General features: G+C 47.0%; 4 protein-coding genes across 11 annotated transcripts in view; 2 read left to right on the plus strand and 2 right to left on the minus strand.

The window, feature by feature from the left end:
- nup98 (nucleoporin 98 and 96 precursor) overlaps window positions 1-1,514 on the plus strand; it is a 37,859-nt gene extending 36,345 nt beyond the window's left edge. For all 4 annotated transcript variants that reach the window (XM_070555434.1, XM_015961955.3, XM_070555435.1 and 1 more), the window contains exons 33-35: window positions 36-190; window positions 294-405; window positions 845-1,514. In XM_070555434.1, coding sequence (XP_070411535.1) covers window positions 36-190; window positions 294-405; window positions 845-1,044 — 467 coding nt within the window. In that variant the 3' untranslated portion in view covers window positions 1,045-1,514. The remainder of the gene's footprint in view (window positions 1-35; window positions 191-293; window positions 406-844) is intronic.
- A 1,514-nt stretch (window positions 1,515-3,028) lies between these two features.
- On the minus strand, window positions 3,029-6,081 carry rnasekb (ribonuclease, RNase K b). The gene is made up of 3 exons (XM_015961968.3): window positions 5,808-6,081; window positions 4,438-4,520; window positions 3,029-3,529 (listed from the first exon to the last, which is right to left on the minus strand). Exons 1-3 carry the CDS (start codon window positions 5,883-5,885, stop codon window positions 3,385-3,387), a joined length of 306 nt encoding a protein of 101 aa, XP_015817454.1. The 5' UTR covers window positions 5,886-6,081; the 3' UTR covers window positions 3,029-3,384.
- Window positions 6,082-6,097: 16 nt separating this feature from the next.
- On the plus strand, window positions 6,098-10,189 carry bacc1 (BPTF associated chromatin complex component 1). Of its 5 annotated transcripts, none has more exons than XM_015961960.3 (6): window positions 6,098-6,389; window positions 7,211-7,305; window positions 8,221-8,322; window positions 8,694-8,944; window positions 9,050-9,169; window positions 9,823-10,189. In XM_015961960.3, the coding sequence occupies exons 1-6, from the start codon at window positions 6,369-6,371 to the stop codon at window positions 9,885-9,887; spliced, it is 654 nt and encodes a 217-aa protein (XP_015817446.1). In that variant the 5' UTR covers window positions 6,098-6,368; the 3' UTR covers window positions 9,888-10,189. The 5 variants fall into 5 exon arrangements, with proteins under 5 accessions (XP_015817446.1, XP_015817447.1, XP_015817448.1 ...); XM_015961961.3 differs by having other exon boundaries at window positions 8,694-8,920; XM_015961962.3 differs by having other exon boundaries at window positions 8,694-8,920; window positions 9,065-9,169.
- A 117-nt stretch (window positions 10,190-10,306) lies between these two features.
- On the minus strand, window positions 10,307-20,674 carry LOC107387159 (P2R1A-PPP2R2A-interacting phosphatase regulator 1). The gene is made up of 10 exons (XM_015961967.3): window positions 20,068-20,674; window positions 19,782-19,985; window positions 19,408-19,483; window positions 19,282-19,332; window positions 19,033-19,079; window positions 18,899-18,953; window positions 18,475-18,539; window positions 18,335-18,390; window positions 13,739-13,823; window positions 10,307-13,654 (listed from the first exon to the last, which is right to left on the minus strand). Exons 2-10 carry the CDS (start codon window positions 19,868-19,870, stop codon window positions 13,531-13,533), a joined length of 648 nt encoding a protein of 215 aa, XP_015817453.3. The 5' UTR covers window positions 19,871-19,985; window positions 20,068-20,674; the 3' UTR covers window positions 10,307-13,530.
- Between the last annotated feature and the right edge of the window lie 1,826 nt (window positions 20,675-22,500).

Here is a 22,500-nt window from a genome sequence, read left to right on the forward strand (position 1 = left end):
TCCTGTCGTGGTGATTTTACTTCCCCCTTCTGCAGACTGCATCATCAACGAGAACCACGACTATCTGCTGGACTTCCTGGAGGGACTGGCGGTCCCAGAACACAGCGCCACCATCCAGGACTGGGACACGGCAGGGAGGGTCTACCTGGACTACATCCGGGTGATCAAGTCCCTGCAGGTCATCCAGCAGGTCTGTACCTGTTGCTCCACTAGATGAAAACTGCTTTTATGTGGAACTCCAGAACTTGTGCTGGGTTCTGGTGGACCTGACCCGTGTGATGACTGGGTTCTAGACGGAGAATGCTGGCTACGAGTTGGAGTGCCTCTACACTGACATCACGTCGCTCTGCAGCAGGATCGAGTTGCTGCCCTGCAGCTCCGCCAGAGACCGCCTCGCCCAATCAGGTCATCACAGCAGTCCAACACTCCTGTTCTCTGATTGGCCGATTGAGTAAACCTTCTGGCTGAAACGATGTCAGAGAAGCAGACGATCAGAAAGATTAGAGGGTTTTATAACTGACCTTCCTCTTAGTCAGAGGACTCCAGAGCTCTTTACACCAAAGTGTATTCATTCTGATTCTGAGATGGCTTTAGTCACCTGACCCTTCGGAGCTCTGGGCCCGTGGTTCATCAACCATTTTGTGCTTCTAAAGGTCTGGTAGTTTGTTTGGCCTTGGGGGGAGGGGGGCTGATGAAGATGAAACAACATTTTTTTTAATTGGTTAAGATTAAAAAATTCAGGAGATTCTTTTCGTTTCTAATTTTGTTTGTTTGCAGATTTCTGAAGTTTGTTGTGTTCCTGCTCTAACTAAGCCCCGCCCCCGTCCCTTCTCCTTCCCTGCAGAGATGGCGAAGCGTGTGGCGAACATTCTGCGAGTGGTTTTGAGTCTGCAGCAGGGCGATGTGGCGGCAAATTCGCTCAGCATCCCGCTGGCCCAGCTGGCACCACATGTGGGTCGCCTGCCGATGCCAGAAGACTACACGCTGGAGGAGCTGAGGGGACTCACGCAGTCATACCTGAGGCAGCTCATTGTCAGCCAATGAGAGCCACCGATCGCTTCTGGCCAAGGTCACCAATATACCCAGTCCAGCCCAGAAGGTCCCAGAGCCGTCACTGGTAAAAACCTGCAGAACTAAAGGAGTTCTGCTTCAGTCGGTTCGGATGGTCCAAAACCAGCCAGCCGGTTAGCTTCATGGACTCCGAACATCTAAATTCGTCAGAGCGTCCGATTCAGTGGTTTCGTCCTCGTGGTCTGAACCTGGCGGGAGCAGAGCAGTCTTCTTGTTCATATGTGCATAAAAGCAGGAGCGCGGTGCCAGAACCGGGAACCTTTCTATTTTTGTAGATTTTGTTTTGGGCGTAAATCACGTGTTTGGTCCAGATGGGTTCAGGGAACGTGGTGTTTTTATGTCATCGCCAAGCGTTGCAGCTTTTCTGGGCGGTTTCTGATGTGTGTGGGCGTGCGTGCTGTCCTGATGGTTTGTTAAAGTTTTTAATAAAGTTGTAGAAATAACCTTGTTGGATCTGAGTTTATTTGTTGGAATTGAACTTCAGACAAGATTAAGAGGTTCTGCTGACTCACGTTTTTAAAAAGCTCCGTCTGAGCAGCAGGACAGAACGTAGTCACGTCACAGGCTCGGCCCAGATTCCAGTCACGACTCGTTATTAAGGTGGGGGGTGGGTCCAGGTGACGCGCTGTTGGCTTCCAGCGTTTATTTGACTAGTTAAATCTTTCTTTTGTCTGCTTGCGTTGAGATATTTCCTCGGGAACAGCATAGATGCCCGGGGGCACACTTCAGGCAGCTCCAGAAACTCGGTCCTGACCAGCCTGACCGAGGTTAGACAGCAGACCACAAGAACACCCAAGGTGCTCCTATGAGCATCTTTATCAACGAGGCTCCACACCTCTCACGGGTTTCTCCAAGTCTGAGTCATTTACAGAGGAAAAGTCTTCTCACATGGTCCCACTGATCCCCCTGGTATCATCCTGGTCTGTTGGGGGTGCAGGCAGCTCTGACCGAGACAGGAAGAGACTGAACAAGCTAGTTCGCAAAGCTAGCTCGGTTCTGAGCTGCACGCTGGGTTCCGCTGAGGAGACGTGCGAAAGGAGGATGACCACCAAGGTGACCTCCACCTGCCTCTTCTCCTGTCAACGCAACACAAAGCTGCGCCTTTAGGATCGTACGCATGTCCGTCCCAAGGTGGAGAAACCGCGTCAGGACTGCGCTCCACCGTGTTTTTGTGTCTGTGTTGTAAATAAATAAATAACCTTTATTATTTTTTCTTCAAATGATTCTTTAAGTGTTAATGGTGCTGCAACAAGTGAACGTCGTCGCTGTGGGGTCAATGGTCTATTCTACTATTCGTTTGCCGAGGCACAACTAGAGGTGCCCTAAACGCATGACATCATCACTCGTGCACTCTGGGCTTCAGGTGAGGGGACACACACCTCAGCTGCCCGGAGGTTTAATAAAGCGTCTAACCCTCACCCCATTCAAACATTAGAAGAATGGTTCATTTACAAATGCATTGTTTTGTATCTTGTTGATAATTAAAATCACTTCTGTTGTGTGGGACTTGAGCAGTTTAATAACCGAGGAAACATCAGCTGCTGTAGAATTAAACTAATGATAAATTAATAGATTTAACAGCTTTTATGCTCTAAAGTTCTGGACCAAGAACCAATGAAGTGGCACCGCTGCAAAATCCAGGAGAAGCACATGGTCCTAGGTGGGCCGTCGCAGCCCAAGATGAATCCACCCGGCGCCAGAACCATGACTCAAACCGAGTTGTTTCCACCAGTTCAGGCGTGACGGGACCTCAGGGCCGGGATCACATCTGAGGTTTTGGATCCTATCGCTGATCAGGACCAGTTTGAAGTCACAGCCTCATGGACGGTCGTGGAATAAACGCTGATCCAAGACCCATTTTTATCAGTACAGAATTTGTTTATTAACCTGACTTCACTGTAAAGCTTTTGTTGCAAACAACTGAAATAATTCTAAAAATAAAGACAAATTCCTCAACTTTAGTGACACACACTTTATTGCAAATGAAGTTTCAGCAGAAGGTTTTTGACCACATCTGGATCCAGAACAGAACCTCAGGAGGCCCAGATGATTGTGATGAAGACTCCGCTGACGGACTTATTCATATAAATCAGGACACAAATCTGACATTTAGAATCAACGTTTGGTCGTTTTCATGGGAACACATCAAAGGGAAAAACAACACATTTTATTTCAAATAAATAACCCAGGTGATGCCTGACCACGCCCCCTTCTTCACCCTGTAACCAATCAGAGCTGAGACACTGATCCGACTGTGGGGTAGACTGAGGGGGGAGGGGGTCAGAGGTCAGACCGAGGAGGCATCTCTACTTTTTATGTCACCATGTATTCTTGCCGCTTGTTGAGCCTGACTTGGCAGAGTGAGACGGCGCCCACCACCACATAGATACCGGCGGCGATGAAGCAGTTGATCCCCACCTGGTTGTAGAGGCTGTAGATTTTCTGAGGTGGGTTCGGGCTGCAGGACAAATCAGAAACTCGTTACTACTGGATCGGGTTTGGGCCAGGGTCTGTTTCATTCAGGCCCTGTCCACACGTAGCCGGGGATCTGCCAAAACGTAGATATTTTTCTACGTTTTGGCCTGTCATCCACACGAAAACGCGGAGTTTTTTCACACGAAAACGGATCTTTTTAAAAACTCCGGCCAAAGTGAAGATCTGCGTTTTCTCCGTTTTGGGTGTCTGCGTGTGGACGGACAAAATCGGAGTTTTAAGGTCCGTAACGTCACTTTCCGCGACAAAAAATGCTGACATCACGTGTGCGACCTGTGTTCACACTAGCCGGCATCATGGATGCCCTCAGAGCTGCGCTCTGTCACTACCCGATCCATCAATTGTCCAAGCGCTTTCTGCTTGTTTGTTTTTGCAAGCGGAATTACTGCTCCTTGCGGAAGACCACAGACGAAGGACGAGGTTAAGAACGGGGGAAGTACTGCCGCCTACAGGTCTGGCATGTCCTTAACAACGTATTTATCCGGGTACGTGTGGACAGAGTTTGTTTTTAAAACGCGGTGGTGTGGATGCAAGTTTTTGGAGGGGCGGGTATTCGTTTTTAAAAAAACCCGGCTACGTGTGGACTAGGCCTAAGTCAGGGGTGGTTGTGTTCCCGTTTACAAAGACATGCTAAAACTAAATGATTAATACGATACCTGCAGGAGAAAAACAGATACTTTCTTAAATTACAGTCTAGGGCTAACAAAAGGCCTGAGTGGGCCACACATGGTCCGCAGGCCACCCTTTAGACCCCCTGATGCAGGTGAAGCGGTGATGACGCGTATAAAACCAGATTTCATTTTGTTAGTTTGAATTTGGTTCTGAATTTAACAGAAGCATCCATATCAGCAGAAGATGGTTCGGATGACTCACTCGTTCCGGATGTCCTCCTCAGTGAACGGGACGTCTTCAATCAGCACGGCTGACTTGGCACTGAAGAAGATCCCCAACATGGCCTGTGATATAAGAACAGAGGTCAGAGGGCATTCAGGCGGGGAGTGGTTCTGAATCCAGTCTGTCATTCATTCATTTAGAAAGCACCTTTTACGACCTTAGCAGCACACCAAGGTGCTGAACACAACCCTAAAACTCACAGTAAGGACAAATATAATGCTGTTATCTTTAAAAGAAAAGAAAGGTAAAAACTAAGAACAAAAATTGAAAGAATGTGGAAAAAACAGGAAACAAACATAAAAATCAGCTAAAAAACACTAAAACAATAAAAGATGGAGGCGATGTTGCGATCTATAACACTGAAACTCCATTGTGTAAAAACGAGTCTTCAGGCGAGACTTAAAAACCAGAAACGATGGCACCTGCCTGACTCGGGTAACTGGTTCACTCCAGGTGTGCTCTAGACAAAAAGCTGTTCTAGACTTTAGACACATCCCAACTAGACATCACCCACTTTAGACGTCTAGTTAGGATAAGCGGAATTGCAATGATGGAATTAAAATGTAGACGTGTTTTACAATGAGATCTTGATGCTTTTTCAACCTGATGACATGAAAACGACGTTTGTTCCAGTAAACTCTTAAAAACACGAAGTTGTTTCTGATCAGCGAACGCAGACACCAACAACCCCATCACACCCAGGGGCAACTTACAGCCTCCAGTTGGCCTGACATGCACGTTCTTGGTATGAGGGCAAAACAAACGCACACGTGGAGAACATGCTAACGGGATTCGAACCATCGACCATTCTGCAGTACTACACGTTACCAACTCGGCACCGTGTGTGTGTGTGTGTGTGTGTGTGTGTGTGTGTGTGTGTGTGTGTGTGTGTGTGTGTGTGTGTGTGTGTGTGTGTGTGTGTGTGTGTGTGTGTGTGAATGCTAAATAAAAATGAAGCAAAGGGGAAAAAGAGGAGGAGGAACTGACTTCCTCTGGAATGTCACGAGGGTAAAACAGTCACGTGACTCAATAGGAACCGGTCTGGGATCGGTCTATATACAGATGCTCTCCGGATCAGCACAAGCTGAGCTATTTATGCTCTGGTGTCAACAAACCCAGAATACCCTTAATTTGACCTTTTTACATCCGGTTTTAGCCACCTCCAAAACCCAGTTTACACAGGCAAAGGCCTTCAGCAGGGCTCCGTCTGTCCGCTAAAACATTTCAGGACCACAGAAAAAAAAACTCTTCGTGGACATTTGGTCAGCTTTCAGTCAAAAGTTAGTCAATCACAACATACATTTATGCATAACTGTCCAGGAATTAGCCGGTACCCAGTCGGATCTTACCAGCATGATGACCCCCCAGATGCTAATCACCATACCACAGGCGGCCATCTTCGGTCCGCAGAACAGAAGCGACGGCATTCTGTTGACCGGTTAATCGATCTTTTATACGCGGATGATCTGTTTGATGGTTTTACGGAGTCAAAAACGGTCCATCGACGGACGGAACGTCGTCGCAGTCAGCTGATGATCCCCTTTAACCGGATGTGCTCGGAAATGCTCGGCAGGTTCCGCCAATCACAGCAACCACCCAATGCCCCGCCCTTTCCTCTGAAACAGACCAATGGTATTAGAGTTCCAAAGTCGCGCAGCATTCTCTGCTTCCTGTCTGCCTACCGTTGTCGTCTCTATTTATGCTTGTTCAGAATATGTGGATTTTAAATGATTTATAACAAAATTGCATCTTTTTCTCGGCTCCAAACCTTCTAAACTTTGCGTTGAGTTTTCAGAAAACGTGCCAAGGGTTTTATGGACGCCCGCAAACAGCAGCGAGCTTACAGAAGCTAACTGTTGCTAGCAGCTAGCTTTTTGTTTTTGTTTTGAAGTAACGTAAAAATCCAGAGAATGACGTCTGCCTCCGCTAAGGTAAGCGCTGCTCTCACGCGGCCTTTCTCCTGAAGCCCTGCGGTGTTCTTCCCGCCTTTAGAGCGGGTTCCTCAGCTGCACGCAAAACTCCGCCGTAGAAACTCATCGTTTTACTTTTCTTCGTGTAGCACAATGAGGACTTAGTAAAGCAGTCGTTGCGTTTCCTGCCTAAAGCAGCACGGCCTTGGAATAAACTCTGCTTCTACAGACTTACGTAATTGTGCCCGAACGCATATTTAGGTTTGAAATGGAGACTTTCACCAGGAAATACGTCCTTTTGCGTTTATAGCTGGGCAGTGTCATAAATATTACACATTAATATTGTTTGTTTGTAGATACCGTTTTAATTTGACCAGAACTTTAACAGTTTGTTGTTGGTAGCAGCCAGGTGTCAGCAGGGTCAGTTACAGCAGCTAGCCTGCTGTACACCTGTTATCCAGTCTCCATGGTAACAGATGCTGTAAACCCACCGAGGTCTGGTCCAGGTTTTTTTTTTTTTCAAACAAGAGAAAGGAACTCAGAACTTGACCAGTGTTCTTAGAAAATGTCCATGTTATAACGAGCCAGGTGTCGGACCGTCAGAATGAAGCTGGACTTGGTCCTTAGAGGGAGATTCTGGTCCTGATGGTGACTAGAAAGGTTCATCTCAAGTGTTTGTTAAAATCCGTTTCTGGTAGCGACCCGCTGGTTGCTGCCTCCACTTCAGTCTGTTTGCTGTCTTGTGAAGCTGCTTGTTCTGTTATTACGAGCCTCCATGTAGAGGCGACAGGAGTTGGGTCAGAACCAGACTCTGACTTTGTTCTGGCACCTTTTCTCTACAGGTGGGTGAGATCTTCTCAGCAGCTGGAGCTGCTTTCACCAAGTTGGGAGAGCTGACGATGCAACTGCACCCAGTGTCCGACTCCAGCCCCGCAGGGTAAGACGCACACAAACCTTCAAGTGTACTGGAGGTCTGAGGTCCATCTTAATCTCTGAGAGGTTTGCATGGCCGCAGACACCTGAGATGGAGGCGGAGTCTGACCAGACATCACGATTCTGATGAATTAACAAACCTGACTGATTTCATTTAAACTTTCTGTCTCCGTTGATCCAAACAAGTTCAGATGAAGGCAACTGGACTTCTTTGGTTTCTTGAAGACGTTTTGTTTCTCTGGATTCTGACTGGAAGATGGGAGAGTCAAGCTTATAGGCTGTAGCTGTCTGTTATTTAATTTATAGACCTGACTCTCCCGTGTTCGGATGAGAAGCGAAACGTCTTCAAGAAACCAAAGAAGTCCAGTTACCTTCATCTGAAGTCATGTGGATCACCATGACCTGGATGACTGAGAACCTTCACCAGCTTTCTGTCTCTGTTCACGATCCCAGCCCATCACAGAGCTTCACCAGTTAGTCCACTGACCCTGATGTCGCGTGTTTAGCTGTGATTAATAACCTACATGCATCAGGTTTATGGGATGGTGCTTGGCTGAATCCATTTGGATACTTTAAGGAAACAAAGTGACATCAGACAGACGGAAGGAAACACGTCTCGTTTTATCTCATTAGCTTCGTTAGTTCCAGTATAAGCTAGTTAGCATCAGGGCTAACGGGTATGGAGCATCTAGTCTGGCACCAGAGCGTGCTGTAGGCTTATTCATCATGAGGCAGTTTAGTTTTGTCTGACAGCAAATAAACAAACACTTAATGATGACGTGTGGTGAGACACACCAGCTGCATCCTAAACGCAGACCCAGAGGTTAGACTGGGCCCAGCAGCGTTAGCGCCTTTAAACCCAGCAACTGAGTCCTGAGTCAGCAGCTCAGCCGTGAACTCTCGTTATGTTCGTCCTCAGAGCCAAGTGGACGGAGATGGAGATCGAGATGCTGCGATTGGCTGTTTGTCGCTTTGGAGACGACCTGAACAACATCAGCTCTGTGATCAAAGAGCGCACTGTGTAAGTCCTAAGGAACCGTTCACCAATTCCCAAACACAACCAGCGTCAAATGGTTTCATTCCTTTTTGTTCCCGGTTCCTCGTCTGGTTATACGACAACTTTAATGAGAACATTGGGGTTTAAAGGTTTTAATCCGTTTTTGAAACGGTTTTAAACAGAAACTTTGATTTGTTTGAATGCTGAGCAGAACGGCATTCCTGAAGGCTCTGCCCAAAACAAACAGACCAGATCGTACAGAGACAGAAAAGGAATCACTAATGACTGTTTGACTGTGAAAGCTCCACCCACTTTGAACCACAGTAACCCAACAGAAATTCAAGCAGACAGGTGAGATCAGGTGATTGGCTGATGGATGCTTCTTCCCTCCTCAGGGCTCAGATAAAGAGCACGGTGAAGAGGAAGTTGTACGAGGACAGCAGAGTCCCCATTTCCTCCGAATTCCCAAAGAAAACAGTGAAGAAAGCTGCTGTTTCCATGACGACTCCAGTTGCAGCCGCTCCCACCATGATCTCCGTGGCCACCTCACAGGTTGTCGTAGCGACAGGGATGCAGAACAGCCCCTCTCTGGCCCCGCCTATTAAAAAACAGAAGACCGCAGGTGAGAACAGGTTCCTGAATGCAGGTAAGACCTGAACTGGCTCTCAAGGGAATGGACCGAATCGGGTTAGGGTCTGGTCTCAACAAACCTTTGAGTTTTTGATCCCTAGATGTTTCCTCCCTTCATCAGATTTGTCTCCTGCAGACGTGACACTCAGTGCTCTGAATGACTCGGACGTGAACAGCGATCTGGTGGACATTGAGGAACTTGGAGATGGGTCCTCCAACAAGAAACTCAACTTTGACCAAGGTGGGTCTTTGAGCAGCTGGATGGAGATCTAACAGAGCAGAACCTGAGAGGTCCACAAAGTCTGGATCAGGAGTTAAAACCGGATTGAGGGTTCTGGAATGGGTCCAGGTTCCTCTGAAGATCTGGGGCCTCGTTTATCAAGCTTGCTTACGCACAAAACGGGGTCGGAAAACTGCGGATGCAACTTTCCACGCAAACTGGGATTTATGAAAGAAAACTTAGTGGAAAAACGTGCGCAGGACCTGGCTTACACACATGTTGGACATGGAGAGCACCTGCAGTGCTGCTGCTGAGAAGATACAATTATGAAATCCTGCAGCATCATCACTTGTACTGCTTCGTTTTCACACAGAACAAGACCCCCCACACACGCGCGCACATGCGTTCACACACACACACACACAGCCTGAAGCGCAGAATGCAGATATCAGCAGGGGGACAGATTGAGACAGAACATCATGCGTCTGTAACGGTGTGTGTCCTGTCGCCGTGACCCGGTTAATCATGCGCCCTGGCTAGTTGAACAGGGGAGATCTCCGTTTGGCGGACTGGTTAGCGGTTTTAAGGATTCTACGCAGTGTTTGATAAATGAGACCCCTGGTGTTTTGGTTCCACTGATGATTTAAGTTTAATGTTTGTCTTTATGTCCTCAGAGAGCCTGAACCTGGACTCCAGCCTCATCATGAACTCAAGTGACCTCCCACTTCTGTCCCGCTGACCTCTGTGGAAGCTTCCCCCCTCACAGATACTTTTATTCTGAAAAGACACTCCAGGTCACTTGTCAGAACTCATCCTGTGTTCACTGAACTTTTTATTGTTTTAAACTTTTTTAGTTTTGGGTAGATTGTGCGTGTGTGGGTGTCTGTGTGTGTGTGGGGGGGGGGGCTGTCATCATGTTTACTCGATTTAATCTCTGAAAACGATCACTGTTCCTCCTGGATTCTCCTATAGGACATCAGTGTTGCTGGACTTCCTGTTGGTCCAGGTCTCCATCCTGTTGAATTAAAGCGTCTCTGTGAAGTCGTGTTTCCTTTGATCTGCAGCAGGAAGAATATCTGAGTTCTCCGCTCTGACGGACTTCTAGAACACACGTGAAGCTTCTGCATGAAGCAACAGGAAGTGATGCGTTGGTCAACACTCGTTCAATAAAGTTTTTATTGATCATTTTCATATACAATATATATATAGTGTATACATATATCTATATATGTGTATGTATATACATACATATATATATACATATATGTAACATACATGAATTGTTGCTGCTAAAATCTACTAAAGGTAATATTTACAGGTGTGCTGCCGTAAACCCAAACACCAGAACTTCAGCCGTATACATGTCTGATCAAACTTTGGCTTCAAATCTGGAATATAAACAAACACCAGAAGCAACATTTGGTCACACGGTTCCACTTGAGGGGATATTTAGGCTCAGGTTTATGCATCAAAGATGGACGTTCTATGGAGCTACAGGCCCAAATGGTTTGTCTCTAGAAGCTGGTGCTCTTGTAGAGGAACATTTAACACTGAAGCATCATCTAGGAACCAAAACCTGAGCAGCACGATCCTGGACTCTGGAGAACGTTTGGTTTTACATACCTGGGCCCTCAATAATCCAACGTTTGTAGAAAGTGTCCCATATTCTCTCCAATGACTGAAATTTAGAAATTTCGTACCAACAGTCAAAATCCTGATTTATTAAAGGTGCGGTGGCCTCTCGTACGCACGTTCCTCCGCCCTCTTCTGATGACAAATCCCTCCTGTGCGCACCCAGGTGCTTGTGTCCGTTCTCATTTACATACAGAAACGCCCTCAACCATATTTGGTCACGCCACGTCCTCAGCACGTGAGGGGGTTCCTGTTTTTTCACCCAGAAAAACTTTGACAGTGAGCTCGAGACACCGCTGTTGAAGGATGCGGACAGACTCCTGTCAGGAATAAATGAGTTAGATTAATGAAGTAAGGGGTTCTCGTTTACATTTAAGGAGTCGTTCTGTTTGGTGTGTGTCATTTGGAAGAGTCTGAGAGCAGCCTCTGGTGGTGTGTATGATCGGGGAGCAGAAAGAGGTTCGGGGGGGGTCTCTAGTTGAAAGATAAAATATGAACTGGAATCAGATTCACAAGGTTTGCCATGGGGTCCAGAGAGCATGCTCTGTTAAATCCTCCAACAGATCAGCCATGATATCATGTCAGATTCCTGTCGGTCACACGTCTCATTGGTTTTAGCACCAATAATGCGGAAAAGCCGTTTTTCCACCGACCGCTACATACTGGATAAATGTCAGTAGTGGATGACGGGAGACCTTCAGACCAGCTGTTGCCCCGTTCTACCACTACATGCTGCTCCTACACATGGTCACAGCTGTTGTTTAGGAACATGGTCACACACAAGTACAGTGAGTAAATTTGTGCCTACGCAAAAAATACAGATCTGTGCGTAAGCACGCTTGATGAATGAGGGCCCAGGACTGGTGGACAGGTCTAGGTCTGATCTCTTAAGGGACAGGTCCAGTCTTGTGAGGTGCTTACTTAGACGGGATCCTGGAACAACCACATTTTTACCAGTTCCATTCTGTGGCGCTGCTCCGGTGGATTCCCGGTAGAAGGAAGGCACTTTATGAGAACAGCTGGTAGAGACAAACAGAGGCGACGCCTGACTCCGCCTCTTTGGGGGCTGATGCACAATCATGAGCCAAAATATAAAAGTGCAGAAGCTACAGGCAGAACCATGACCCTGTCCCTGGACCTTAGCACACCCAACCCAGTGAAGAATGATTCTGTGCAAACGTCTTCACTTCATGCAGACTCAGATTTATATTTCTAGAGTCGTCGTGGGTCTCCTGTGGTCCATGTGGTTCCTGCTGAGGCTCCTCAGGACCGGCCTGGCTCACAAACCACAACAGGAGGAACATTAACAGGTGACCGTTTGAAAATGTGCAAAACGTTTTTAGTAAAAATGAAGCTATTCATCAGGGTCATGACCCTGTAAACCCTCAGCAGCAGACCTGATGGGTCTCCATCCCATAATAATGTTTATTTGGCAGACGCTTTTATCCAAAGCGACTTACCATTTATAACCTATAGGGCACGTTGTGATCTGTGGGGGAAACCGGAGTACCCGGAGGAAACCCACGCATGCATGGGGAGAACACGCAACTCCACGCAGAAAGGCCGCAGCCGAGTTTCGAACCTGCAACCTTCGTGCTGCGAGGCAACAGTGCTAACAACTGCGCCACCATGCAGCCCAATAATCCCACAACTCTACTCAGACTCTCAGGGGACATAAGTCCCACGGTGCTGCCACTCTGAGATGGGTCAAAGGTCGTTTTCAGACTTGCTATGACTAGACTTTACCCTAAGGTCAGAGGTCAGACTCTAAAGGCCCCTCCCACAGCAGGACCTTAGACCAGAACCTGACTGGACACCAGTCTGAGCTTCACCGGCAGATGTTGCTTACTGGAAACCACTCGGAACAACGCCCATGAAGTCGCTGAGTCAGATGTGGGTGAATGTGAGACTCCGGTTGGCTCATGGGTCTCTGAACAGGACTATAAATTATTCTCCGCTCCACGCCCCGAATCTTCAGTCTAAAAGCTAATCTGGAGTTTGACCGTCTGTCACATAATCTGAGATTTATCAAACAGGATCAGAAAATGACTTCTCTGAGACCCCCATTCGTTGTTTTGACAGCAGGGACCGGAAACAGATGGGCGTGGCTTCGGTTCCCTGTGGTCAAACTTTGGTAGCTCCACCAGGAACCTGGATGTGAACACAAACACAACCAGTAAGAAACTACCCAGAATTCCTAGAGGTTCAGGCTGCAGAAGCTTTCCCAGTGGAACCAGACCAACCCTGGTGCTGGTCCTCAGGCTGGACCCTTCTGGACAGTTTGACTCCATTTTTTGGTTTCTGAGCAGCTCAAACACACACACACACACACCAAGTTCCTTGTGGACATTTGGACTCAACAGAACCAAAACCGGGTTGCTGCTTTAGTTCTGACATGCTTCCTTTGAGCCTAAACCCAGACTCCTGGACGTCTTCTGTTTGGTTCTGTCTGAAGTGGACCAGAACCCGTCTGCAGCAGCACCAGATGGAGGTGACACGTGCTCCTCTGCCACCGGCGTGTCTTCACATCCATCCCAGTACTCAGAAGTGGGTGTGGCCAAACTAGTCCAAGTCTTGTTGTGGTGTTTCTGCTGAGTGGCAAAGCCGTTAACCAATGAGCTGAGAGATAAATATCCGCCCTTCCAAAGGCAGGAAACCCGTTTAAAGGAAGGGACGGGACTTATGGTGAGTCTGGTTCCTGACTGAATAAAAAAGGTGCTCTTGCTGGTGTTGACCCACAGTGATGAGTGTTAGTGTCCGGGGTTCTGGGGGGAGGTGAAGGGGGTGAAGGAATGGGGAGGAGACACAGAGAGTGGGCGGAGCGGAGGGTTGGCTCTTCCCACCGGACAACAGTCCGTCGAGGGCTGGGAGACACTGAGGAGGCCGAGTAAGGACAACAAAGATGAGTGTCCAGGTTAATCTGATGTCAGGAGACCATAAGCCTCAGGTGAGTCTCACCTGAGGGTGGAGCTGCTGCGATGGGCGGGGTCTGTTACCCCGGCAACAAAAAGCTTCTTTGGGGGTCCATCTGAGTCCACTCCTCCTGAAAAAGACATCACAAAATTACTGCCTGTCCTTAAAGAGAGGGAACAGAGACAGAACAAAGAAGGGAAGGAGATGAGACAAAGACAGGACAGGCCAGACAGAGACGAGACAAATACAGGACAGAGACTAGACAGATGGGACACAGACAGGACAGAGACAAGACAAAGACAGGACAGAGACGAGACAAAGACAGGACAGAGAAGACAAATACAGGACAGAGACAGAACAGAGCGGACAGAAACAAAACAAAGATGAGAGAGACAGAACTGGGACAGAGACGAGACAGATGGGACACAGACAGGGCAGAGACGAGACAAATACAGGACAGAGACTAGACAGATGGGACACAGACAGGACAGAGACAAGACAAAGACAGGACAGAGACGAGACAAAGACAGGACAGAGACGAGACAAAGACAGGACAGAGAAGACAAAGACAGGACAGAGACGAGACAAAGACAGGACAGAGACAGAACAGAGCGGACAGAAACAAAACAAAGATGAGAGAGAGAACTGGGACAGAGACAAGACAAAGACAGGACAGAGACAAGACAAAGACAGGACAGAGAAGACAGAGACAAGACAAATACAGGACAGAGACAGAACAGAGCGGACAGAAACAAAAAGATGAGAGAGACAGAACTGGGACAGAGACTAGACAGATGGGACACAGACAGGGCAGAGACAAAGACAGGACAGAGACGAGACAAAGACAGGACAGAGACAGAACAGAGCGGACAGAAACAAAACAAAGATGAGAGAGAGAACTGGGACAGAGACAAGACAAAGACAGGACAGAGACAAGACAGAGTGGACAGAGACAAGACAAAGACAGGACAGAGACGAGACAAAGACAGGACAGAGAAGACAGGCGGGACAGAGACGAGACAAAGACAGGACAGAGATGAGACAAAGACAGAGACGAGACAAAGACAGGACAGAGAAGACAAAGACAGGACAGAGACGAGACAAAGACAGGACAGAGAAGACAAAGACAGGACAGAGACGAGACAAAGACAGGACAGAGTGGACAGAGACGAGACAAAGACGGGACAGAGACGACAAAGACAGGACAGAGACAAGACAAAGACTAGACAAAGACAGGACAGAGACGACACAAAGACGACACAAAGACTAGACAAAGACAGGACAGAGGCGGGACAGAGTTTTAAAACCCAAGTTGGGTAATTGAATTAAACTAAATGATGTAACACAGAAAGTGATATTTTTAAATAAATGTTTTAACCAGCAGTTGTTTGTTGACTCTTTGCATGCGACGCCACGCCCCTCATGGGTCAGCCCCCCCTTAGCCTTTACAGATGTTCACAACACCGTTGAAGCTAAAACAAGCCAGTGTGTGGTTGGCTGCACCAATAGGTGAGGACATTAACAACTTGTCGTATATTAGCGCCTCTCAAGGTAAAAATCCTGAGGCGCCTTTTTTTTTTACCTTTGATGAAGACAGAAGATGGATGACAGCGGACTAGAAGTACTTTGGGATTTGCAGCCAACAGGCTTTACTGGGTTGGATTAAGCTTTATATGTCATGAGGAAGACAGGGACTGGCGGTGAAGGACGTGAGAAGTATTTCTATCACTAATGTATTTCACCCTGGAGGACGTCCACTAGAGCCTCTAAGGCTCCTCCCTCTCCGGTCGGCTCTTGGGTCCCTGGACGAGGCTAACCCGCTCTGCCTCACGCCCTGGATCACACGTTGTACTTCTACTTCAATCAAAAGTAATGATGGGGGTTCGACCACGCCTGTCATGTACTTTGAGATCTACCAGCTTGTAAAAGTTCGTATTTAACACGACTACAAGTCAGAGGTGTGAATTTCACTTGTCCCCCAAGTCGACTTGATTATTGGGTCAACGATTCAATTTGATTTCCCGATGCATCACAATTCTTTCATATTGATTTGTTTTCATCGATAAATACGTTTCAGATAATTGCTTTTTAATGGAAAAACGTGTCCGACACAAGCTGCCATCCCAAGAGCTCTCCATTCACAGCAGGACAACGGGTCAATCTAACCCACAGGAACACGTTTATGTTAGAAATATCTAAATAATAAACCCGTAACGAGTCCTTATTCATGCCACAGCCCACGGCTGTCAGAAATAACAGCAAATGAAACGTTTGACTTGGTTTGTTGTCTGAACCCACGGGTCTCATTTCTGAAACGCTGGAGAACAAAGTTGTTAACGCAGAAAAACCCTTAACTTCCAATAATATCTGAGATGTTTGTTTTATCCTTGCTGGTAAGAAGACCAGCAGGAGGCTGTGGGCTGGATTAGGATTAAATGAGCGCGTTCTTGGTATCAGAATGCACCGGTAAAAGTCAGACACCATGTATGAAATCCATGGCAGGATCAGAAAAGAGCGTTTTTAGACCCGTTGACTTTGTAACGGAACGGAATGACTCTTATTTTTCCCTCCTCTGCACAGGACTAGTCTGCATGAGATATGGTCTCAAGGTCTCATGCATTCCTTCTAACCTGCTTATTTTCAGCTCAACAGAAGAATGAACTCTTTTCTTTTAATTAATCAAAGAACTCTATTTTAATAAAGCTAATCCATCAAAGTGTTAGTCAATAAATAAGATGTGACTGACCTGTGAAATCAAAATATTACTTTATTATGATCTTATAGAATATAGTAAGTAATATGACTTTAAGTGTTCCAACAGGACTCATTTCACGTAGCGTTAAAAGACATGACACATTACTTTCACTGATCCAATCAGAATCTTACAGACGGAGGCGTGGTTTTGATGGTGTTTGGTAATTTTCATTCGACCATAAACCGTAACATCCGAAGTATAAAACTACGCCACGTCATCTCTAACGCCTGTTCAGAGAAAGTGACGGAGTGGCCAATCCTGATCTAAACTCTTTAACCGGAAGAACCAACGACAAGCTGAAAAAACCCAGTCGCTACACCAACCAGCGGCAACAGCTCCTTTCAGAACAAAAGCTCCATCCACCGACTCAGGCTTGGGTCTAACCAGACGCCAATAACGTGTTGTGTGCCCGGAAGTAACTCAAGACGGGTTTGATCGGAACCACGGCTTTTCCTACCGGCCCGGTTCCAGAGAGGGTTCACTGGACCTCGATATTCCTGATCTACAGAAGACTTCCACCGAAGGGTAGGTAGACCGGCAAATGGTGTCTCATGTGTTTCTGAACTCCCGAACCAAAGCTTAACGCAAAACAACACCTTCAGTTCCCGTCAGAACAATCGCTTCTTCGGATTTGCTGGTTCTGATTTACATCACACGTCATCCATTCACCGCCTCATCCATTTTTAGTTGCACTACACATTTAGTTTTGAAGTCAGTCTAGTTTAATTTATTAGTAATAAAATTGTTAACTTTTAAACTTGACTCTCTCTCTTCTGTTGTCTCTGAGTGAATACGTAGCGGTTATCTAATCCCTGCAATAAAAAGATCCAATGTTCTGGTTTAAATAACCCTGCGATCCGTAAGGTGGATTTCATATTTCCTATGGAATCCCACGCCTTATGGATCATTAATTAAATGCATTTCCCATTCATTACAACTTGCATTCATTTGTTCGTCCTTCCGCGGACCTGCGGTCCAGAAGCAGACGGGCGGGACTTCGGCTCCCTGTGCTGTATTAGTAGATACTAATAATATCGATGCGATGTAGGATTAAATGTGTTAAAATCACCTATTCAGCGTGATTAGCTGCAGCATCATGAGCTATCCTGTCTCGCCCGGGTGTGTGAGCAGCATCTGATGACCCCACCGACACAAACGGGTACAGTTTAGGACTTTTGTGTTTTTTTAAATCAGCTCCAGTGAAACGTTGTTCATCACATAATGTTCGAAATCCAGTGAATTCTGGCAGTCAGGCTAAAGTGGTCAAACAAAGCCACTTTCCCTGTCAGTTCAGTACTCCTAGCTCACCATCGCCCCACCTAGGTGTGCTAGCCAAACTGGGGCTCAGCTAGTTGGTCATGCTAAATATCGCAAATAACAACGACAACAAATACTCTCTCACAGGTGCAATCTTTTCCTTTGTTCTGCACTAGTGTTGCTCACGGTTTACCTTGTTTTGCCATCGGACATGCTGGACCCAAGTCATCTGCTGACGCAGGTGAAACGAGCCAATCTTTGGTGGTTTATGTTATGAGAAAGCTGGAGCGTGAGGTCGACAGGCAGATTGGTGCTGCGTCTGCAGTGATGCGGGCGTTGTACCGCTCTGTCGTGGTGAAGAGAGAGCTGAGCCGGGGGGAAGCTCTGGATTTACCGGTGGATCTACGGTCTTACCCTCACCTATGGTCACGAGCTTTGGGTAGTGACCGAAAGACGAGATCGCAGATACAAGCGGCTGAAATGAGTTTTCTCCGCAGGGTGTCTGCGGAGAGGGAAGTCTGGGCCTCTCTGCTTCGGCTGCTGCCCCCGCGGCCCGACCCCCGATGGGCGGATGGTAACGGATGGATGTTTATTGTTTACTAACAGATCCTGAATCCTGCCATGTTTACCTTTCCTCTTCAGTGGCCGGAGGGCAGACCATCTCACTGTGGTGCTGACAGTAGGTCTGTTGGACACCAACACAAACCTCAGAAGACATATTCACTCAGAACCCTTCAGCATAAAAGCATCTGTTTGAGTTTGAATGGACCTGAACCTCCGTGTGGGACTGGGGGAGGAGTTGGGCGTGACGCCACTGTCCTGCGATGGAGACCACTGGAGATAAGAACACAGGAAAGGTTCAGACCGAACATCTAGATACTGGGCTCAGAGCTTCTAACGGTCAGGGTTTGGGTCCAGTTCTGACTCGACCCAAACGCACAGAGAACCTTTCTGATCAGGATTTCGCCATCAGTACCTCTGTCTAGAACCTACTGGTCCAGTATGGTTTAGACTCGTTTTCGGATCAGTGGACCACTGAAGCAGGACTACTAAACTCTGTTCTGGTCTAAGATCTGGATGATCCAGTCACACCAGAACCAGATAAGGTGTCCATACCACCCATGGGCCTCAGCAGCATCAGGAAGGATCAGGTTTACAGGAAACACCTTCAAGATAAGAGCGCAAGAGCTCACCGAGGTGGCGTGGTCATGCCACTGACTGCCCAGAACTGGAACCAGACAGGTGGGACTGCGAGGCACAAAGAGAGCAGAGGTCAAATGTCACAGGTGAGTCTCAGTCAAATGAAAGGTGAAGACGTGGTTGTTACCTGAGCCTCTGCTGACTCCCTCTAAGTGTGGTTTCCATCTTCTCCTCCTGTTTCACACAAACAGCTGATTACTACTTCTGTCCCCGTTAACGGAAACGTCCCGTTATAACTGTCCTTCAGATACGTTAACGCATCACGCTGCAGTGTGACGTCACTCTGTTCATTAAGACGATTCTTCAGCACAAATATCCGACTGAAGCAGGTGCACAGGAGGCAAATAATCCACACCGACAGTTGGTTCCGACTCACCGGTCTCTTTGGGTTGGATCCGCTCAGAGAAAATGGAGACGATGGGATGAGCTGCAGGAGGAACAGAGAGGTAGTGTCTACATTGCTACTGAAGGAGGTTCAGCTCTGAGCGGAACCGGTACTCACCTGAGACGGGTTGATGGACACACTGCTCCGTCTAAAACGCGTCGATGAGACAGAACTGAAGATGGTTGTCCCGTCACTGAGGAACAAAATAGATGTCAAGCATCAAGTGGACCTGAGTAAATGAACCTGTTTTATACACATTATCTAAAACCAAAAAAAAAAAAGATTTGAAGTGGTTTGTGCTCACTAGTTCATCTCCTGTAATTGTATCTTCCTGTTGAAGAATGTTCGCCATTGAGAAACAAAATAATATATAACACGCGCGCGCACGCACACACGCACACACACACACACACACACACACACACACACACACACACACACACACACACACACGGGATCCTGAGGACTCGTGAGGGTGTAGTACCACTCACCTGACGCCAGTAATCATGGGGGCGCTGTTTGACCTCCGGAGAGCCCCGCCTGCTGCGCCTGCGCATTGGTCCACTTCCATCCGTTCCATCCTTTGGTCCGCAGGCCAGCCGGAGAGCGGCGCTACCAGCCGATATCTGACCTCCCTATGGCGGCTACGGGTTGTAATCGAGCTCGGTGAAAGCCCGACCCGCAGGCCTCACTATCTGGAGATCCAGAGCCGCCGAGTCAGCGGACCGTAGTCTGAAAAGACCCCGTTTTTATCGCATTTTCTGGCCAACAACTCACCGAATCTGTTGATATTCTCGGGTGGAAGTGGCACGTATCCCGTTAGACACGCGACACCCCCTCCTCCTCCGCTTCCAACAAACACAAAGAAACCAAATCGAGATAAAATGTAAACCTGACGCAAAAACAACCGCTCTAAGAACGAGTCATCGAGTAAATTCCACCTCCAGTCGGTTCTTTAGTCTCCGCTTTAAAAGTTCAACTTCACACAGGTGACGCTACTTTAGAGTTAGCTCAACAGCTAACTTGTTTTGCTGTAAAACCTCCAGCCAGACTCCAGAAAACCGCTAAACAGTTGTCCGAACCCAGTCCGCGAGCCGGGAAGAGCTCCTCTCGCTCCCAAACTACAAAGCCGACCTCTGGCAGCAAAAGTCAGTAAAAAATCTTAAGTTTTAAAGATTTTTTACAACATAGTCGTTAAACAAATAGTTAGTGGTCCAACCGTGGAAACGGCGCCACTCGCTGTCTGCAGCAGGAACTGCAGCATAGAGAACAAACGCAGAGAGGGAGGCTTCCGTCTACATCAGCCGTTGGCTTCGGACCCGGAGACCGCATAATCAGGCCGACCGCAGGTTCAGGCTCGTATTGTGTTTGAGACAGCGCCCTCTAAAGGATGAGTTTTTAACTGCAACTATAGATTCAAAACATTCCTTACATGTAACGTTTCATTAGAAATGAAAAAAATCTGAATTTTATTAAAGCAACATAAAATTATTTAATTGCTAGGGAAGCTTTACATCAAACTATTAAATAATTGGCCAGTCTAATATCTTTTTGTGTCTTACTTCACACACACACACACACACACACACACACACACACAGCTCCTCTAGCCAATGTGGGACAGAAATATCAGCGCATTTCTGCAGCCATCAGGATTTGAATGTGCTGGAGGAGCAGCCAGACCCTTATTTTCCACTGGGATCAATAAAGTTTAACTTAATTCATCTTTGAGACAAAATGTAAATAAAAAGCAAACTGTGGACCACTGAGATGACCCTAACCCTTTACACACGCTCATGTTATAAACTTTATTTAAACCCAGCAGATGTTCTACTGTTGTTTATCATTTGGATGGTCCTGGTAGGCTGTGTGTGTGTGTGTGTGTGTGTGGGGGGGGGGTATCTGCAGAGAATAGCACAAAGTTAAAGCACTTTTCTTTAACATGTATAGTTATAACAGTGTGAACTGTAACATTCAGCATTAAACACAGTTTAGTTTATGTTCACAATCACAAAAGTAGAAGCCCTTCTGGTTGGAGGAAGCTCGTTCCCCAGCTTCAGGCCAGCCACTGAAAAGACTCCATCCCTTCTGGTCTTCAGACGCGGTCTAGGGACTGAAAGCAGCAGAAGATTCTCAGAACCAAGTGTCCGAGTCAGGGCATGTGGGCCTAATAGGGCGGTGCCAGTTACACCCACCCACAAGCCCGGAGTTACTTTACAGCCAGCTGTGTCTCCTGTTTCATGCAAGTTTCCAGACCAGCCCTCACTTTGTGATTCTGCTGAACTTTATGTAAGAAAGAAAGAAAACAATACAGCGCCTCCAAAGATACACATCCCGAGGCGCTTCACAAAAACAAAACAACATATAAAATAGATTTTTAATGATTAAAAATATGGTTGAAATGAGAAAACAAGCAGTGATTAAAAATGTAAGGTTAGCGTTAAGAAGGAAAGTAAGGAAAGGGAGAGAGGAAATGAAAAGGAAAGAGGTAATCGGTGGATCCCGGGAAAGGCCGGAATTATAAATATGAAATAATCTAGTCGCTTAACGGGCGGGAGCAGATCTCACGTATAAAACATTTTCTAGATTTGACCAAAAAATAATCAGTTCATTGTTTTCACATGAAAAAAACTGATGTTAATCTGCACCTAAAACATGATGCTGTTCATTTCTGTAATCTGATATTTCCCAAAACTAAACGTGAGTGACCAGTGTTCCGCTTTTCAAAATAAGAGCCTAGATCTGTGATGCATTTAATAATATTTAATATTGCCTTTAGATGTTTGCAGGTGCGGCAAAGCTTCCTGTCGAACAGGCGGTGAGACTCCATTCCTCCTCGCGGCTCCGCCGGGCGAAGCATTGAGGGGGAGAAAGAAGAGCACGGAGAGCGTCCTCCAAACAGAGCTCTGCAGAAATACTCTAAACAACATCTGAATGTGCTTCCCTGAAAGGGTGGAAGTCTCTGAAGCGAGCTGGACCGCGGAGGGACATGCTGCGGTCCAGAGCCGACCGGATGTTCCTGCTGCTGGTGAACAAGCTGTGGCCAAGAGGAGATTAAGATTAGTTTAAATCTGGAATTAGACCACAGAAAGGTTTTAATCTCATTCTCATTTTTCAGATCTACTACGATTTTAAATCAACTAGGAAAGGTCAGTGGATTCAGAATGAAACATTTGCCAAAGTGAGTTCAGGTCCCCATCATGTTCTAAA

Source organism: Nothobranchius furzeri, chromosome 10 (genome assembly GCF_043380555.1).
Source record: "Nothobranchius furzeri strain GRZ-AD chromosome 10, NfurGRZ-RIMD1, whole genome shotgun sequence".
Classification (NCBI taxonomy): domain Eukaryota; kingdom Metazoa; phylum Chordata; class Actinopteri; order Cyprinodontiformes; family Nothobranchiidae; genus Nothobranchius; species Nothobranchius furzeri.

Excerpts from the sequence above, each read along its gene's own strand:
- rnasekb (XM_015961968.3), bottom strand. The coding sequence starts at position 5,885 with ATGCCGTCGCTTCTGTTCTGCGGACCGAAGATGGCCGCCTGTGGTATG. Across the intron at positions 4,521-5,807 it reads TCTGGGGGGTCATCATGCTG|GCCATGTTGGGGATCTTCTT; the intron begins GTAAGATCCGAC and ends CTTATATCACAG. Across the intron at positions 3,530-4,437 it reads GAGGAGGACATCCGGAACGA|CCCGAACCCACCTCAGAAAA; the intron begins GTGAGTCATCCG and ends TTTGTCCTGCAG.
- bacc1 (XM_015961960.3), top strand. The coding sequence starts at position 6,369 with ATGACGTCTGCCTCCGCTAAG. Across the intron at positions 8,323-8,693 it reads GTGATCAAAGAGCGCACTGT|GGCTCAGATAAAGAGCACGG; the intron begins GTAAGTCCTAAG and ends TTCCCTCCTCAG. Across the intron at positions 9,170-9,822 it reads GAAACTCAACTTTGACCAAG|AGAGCCTGAACCTGGACTCC; the intron begins GTGGGTCTTTGA and ends TTATGTCCTCAG.
- LOC107387159 (XM_015961967.3), bottom strand. The coding sequence starts at position 19,870 with ATGGAACGGATGGAAGTGGACCAATGCGCAGGCGCAGCAGGCGGGGCT. Across the intron at positions 19,333-19,407 it reads TGTCCATCAACCCGTCTCAG|CTCATCCCATCGTCTCCATT; the intron begins GTGAGTACCGGT and ends TTCCTCCTGCAG. Across the intron at positions 13,655-13,738 it reads CGCAGCAGCTCCACCCTCAG|TGTCTCCCAGCCCTCGACGG; the intron begins GTGAGACTCACC and ends CGGCCTCCTCAG.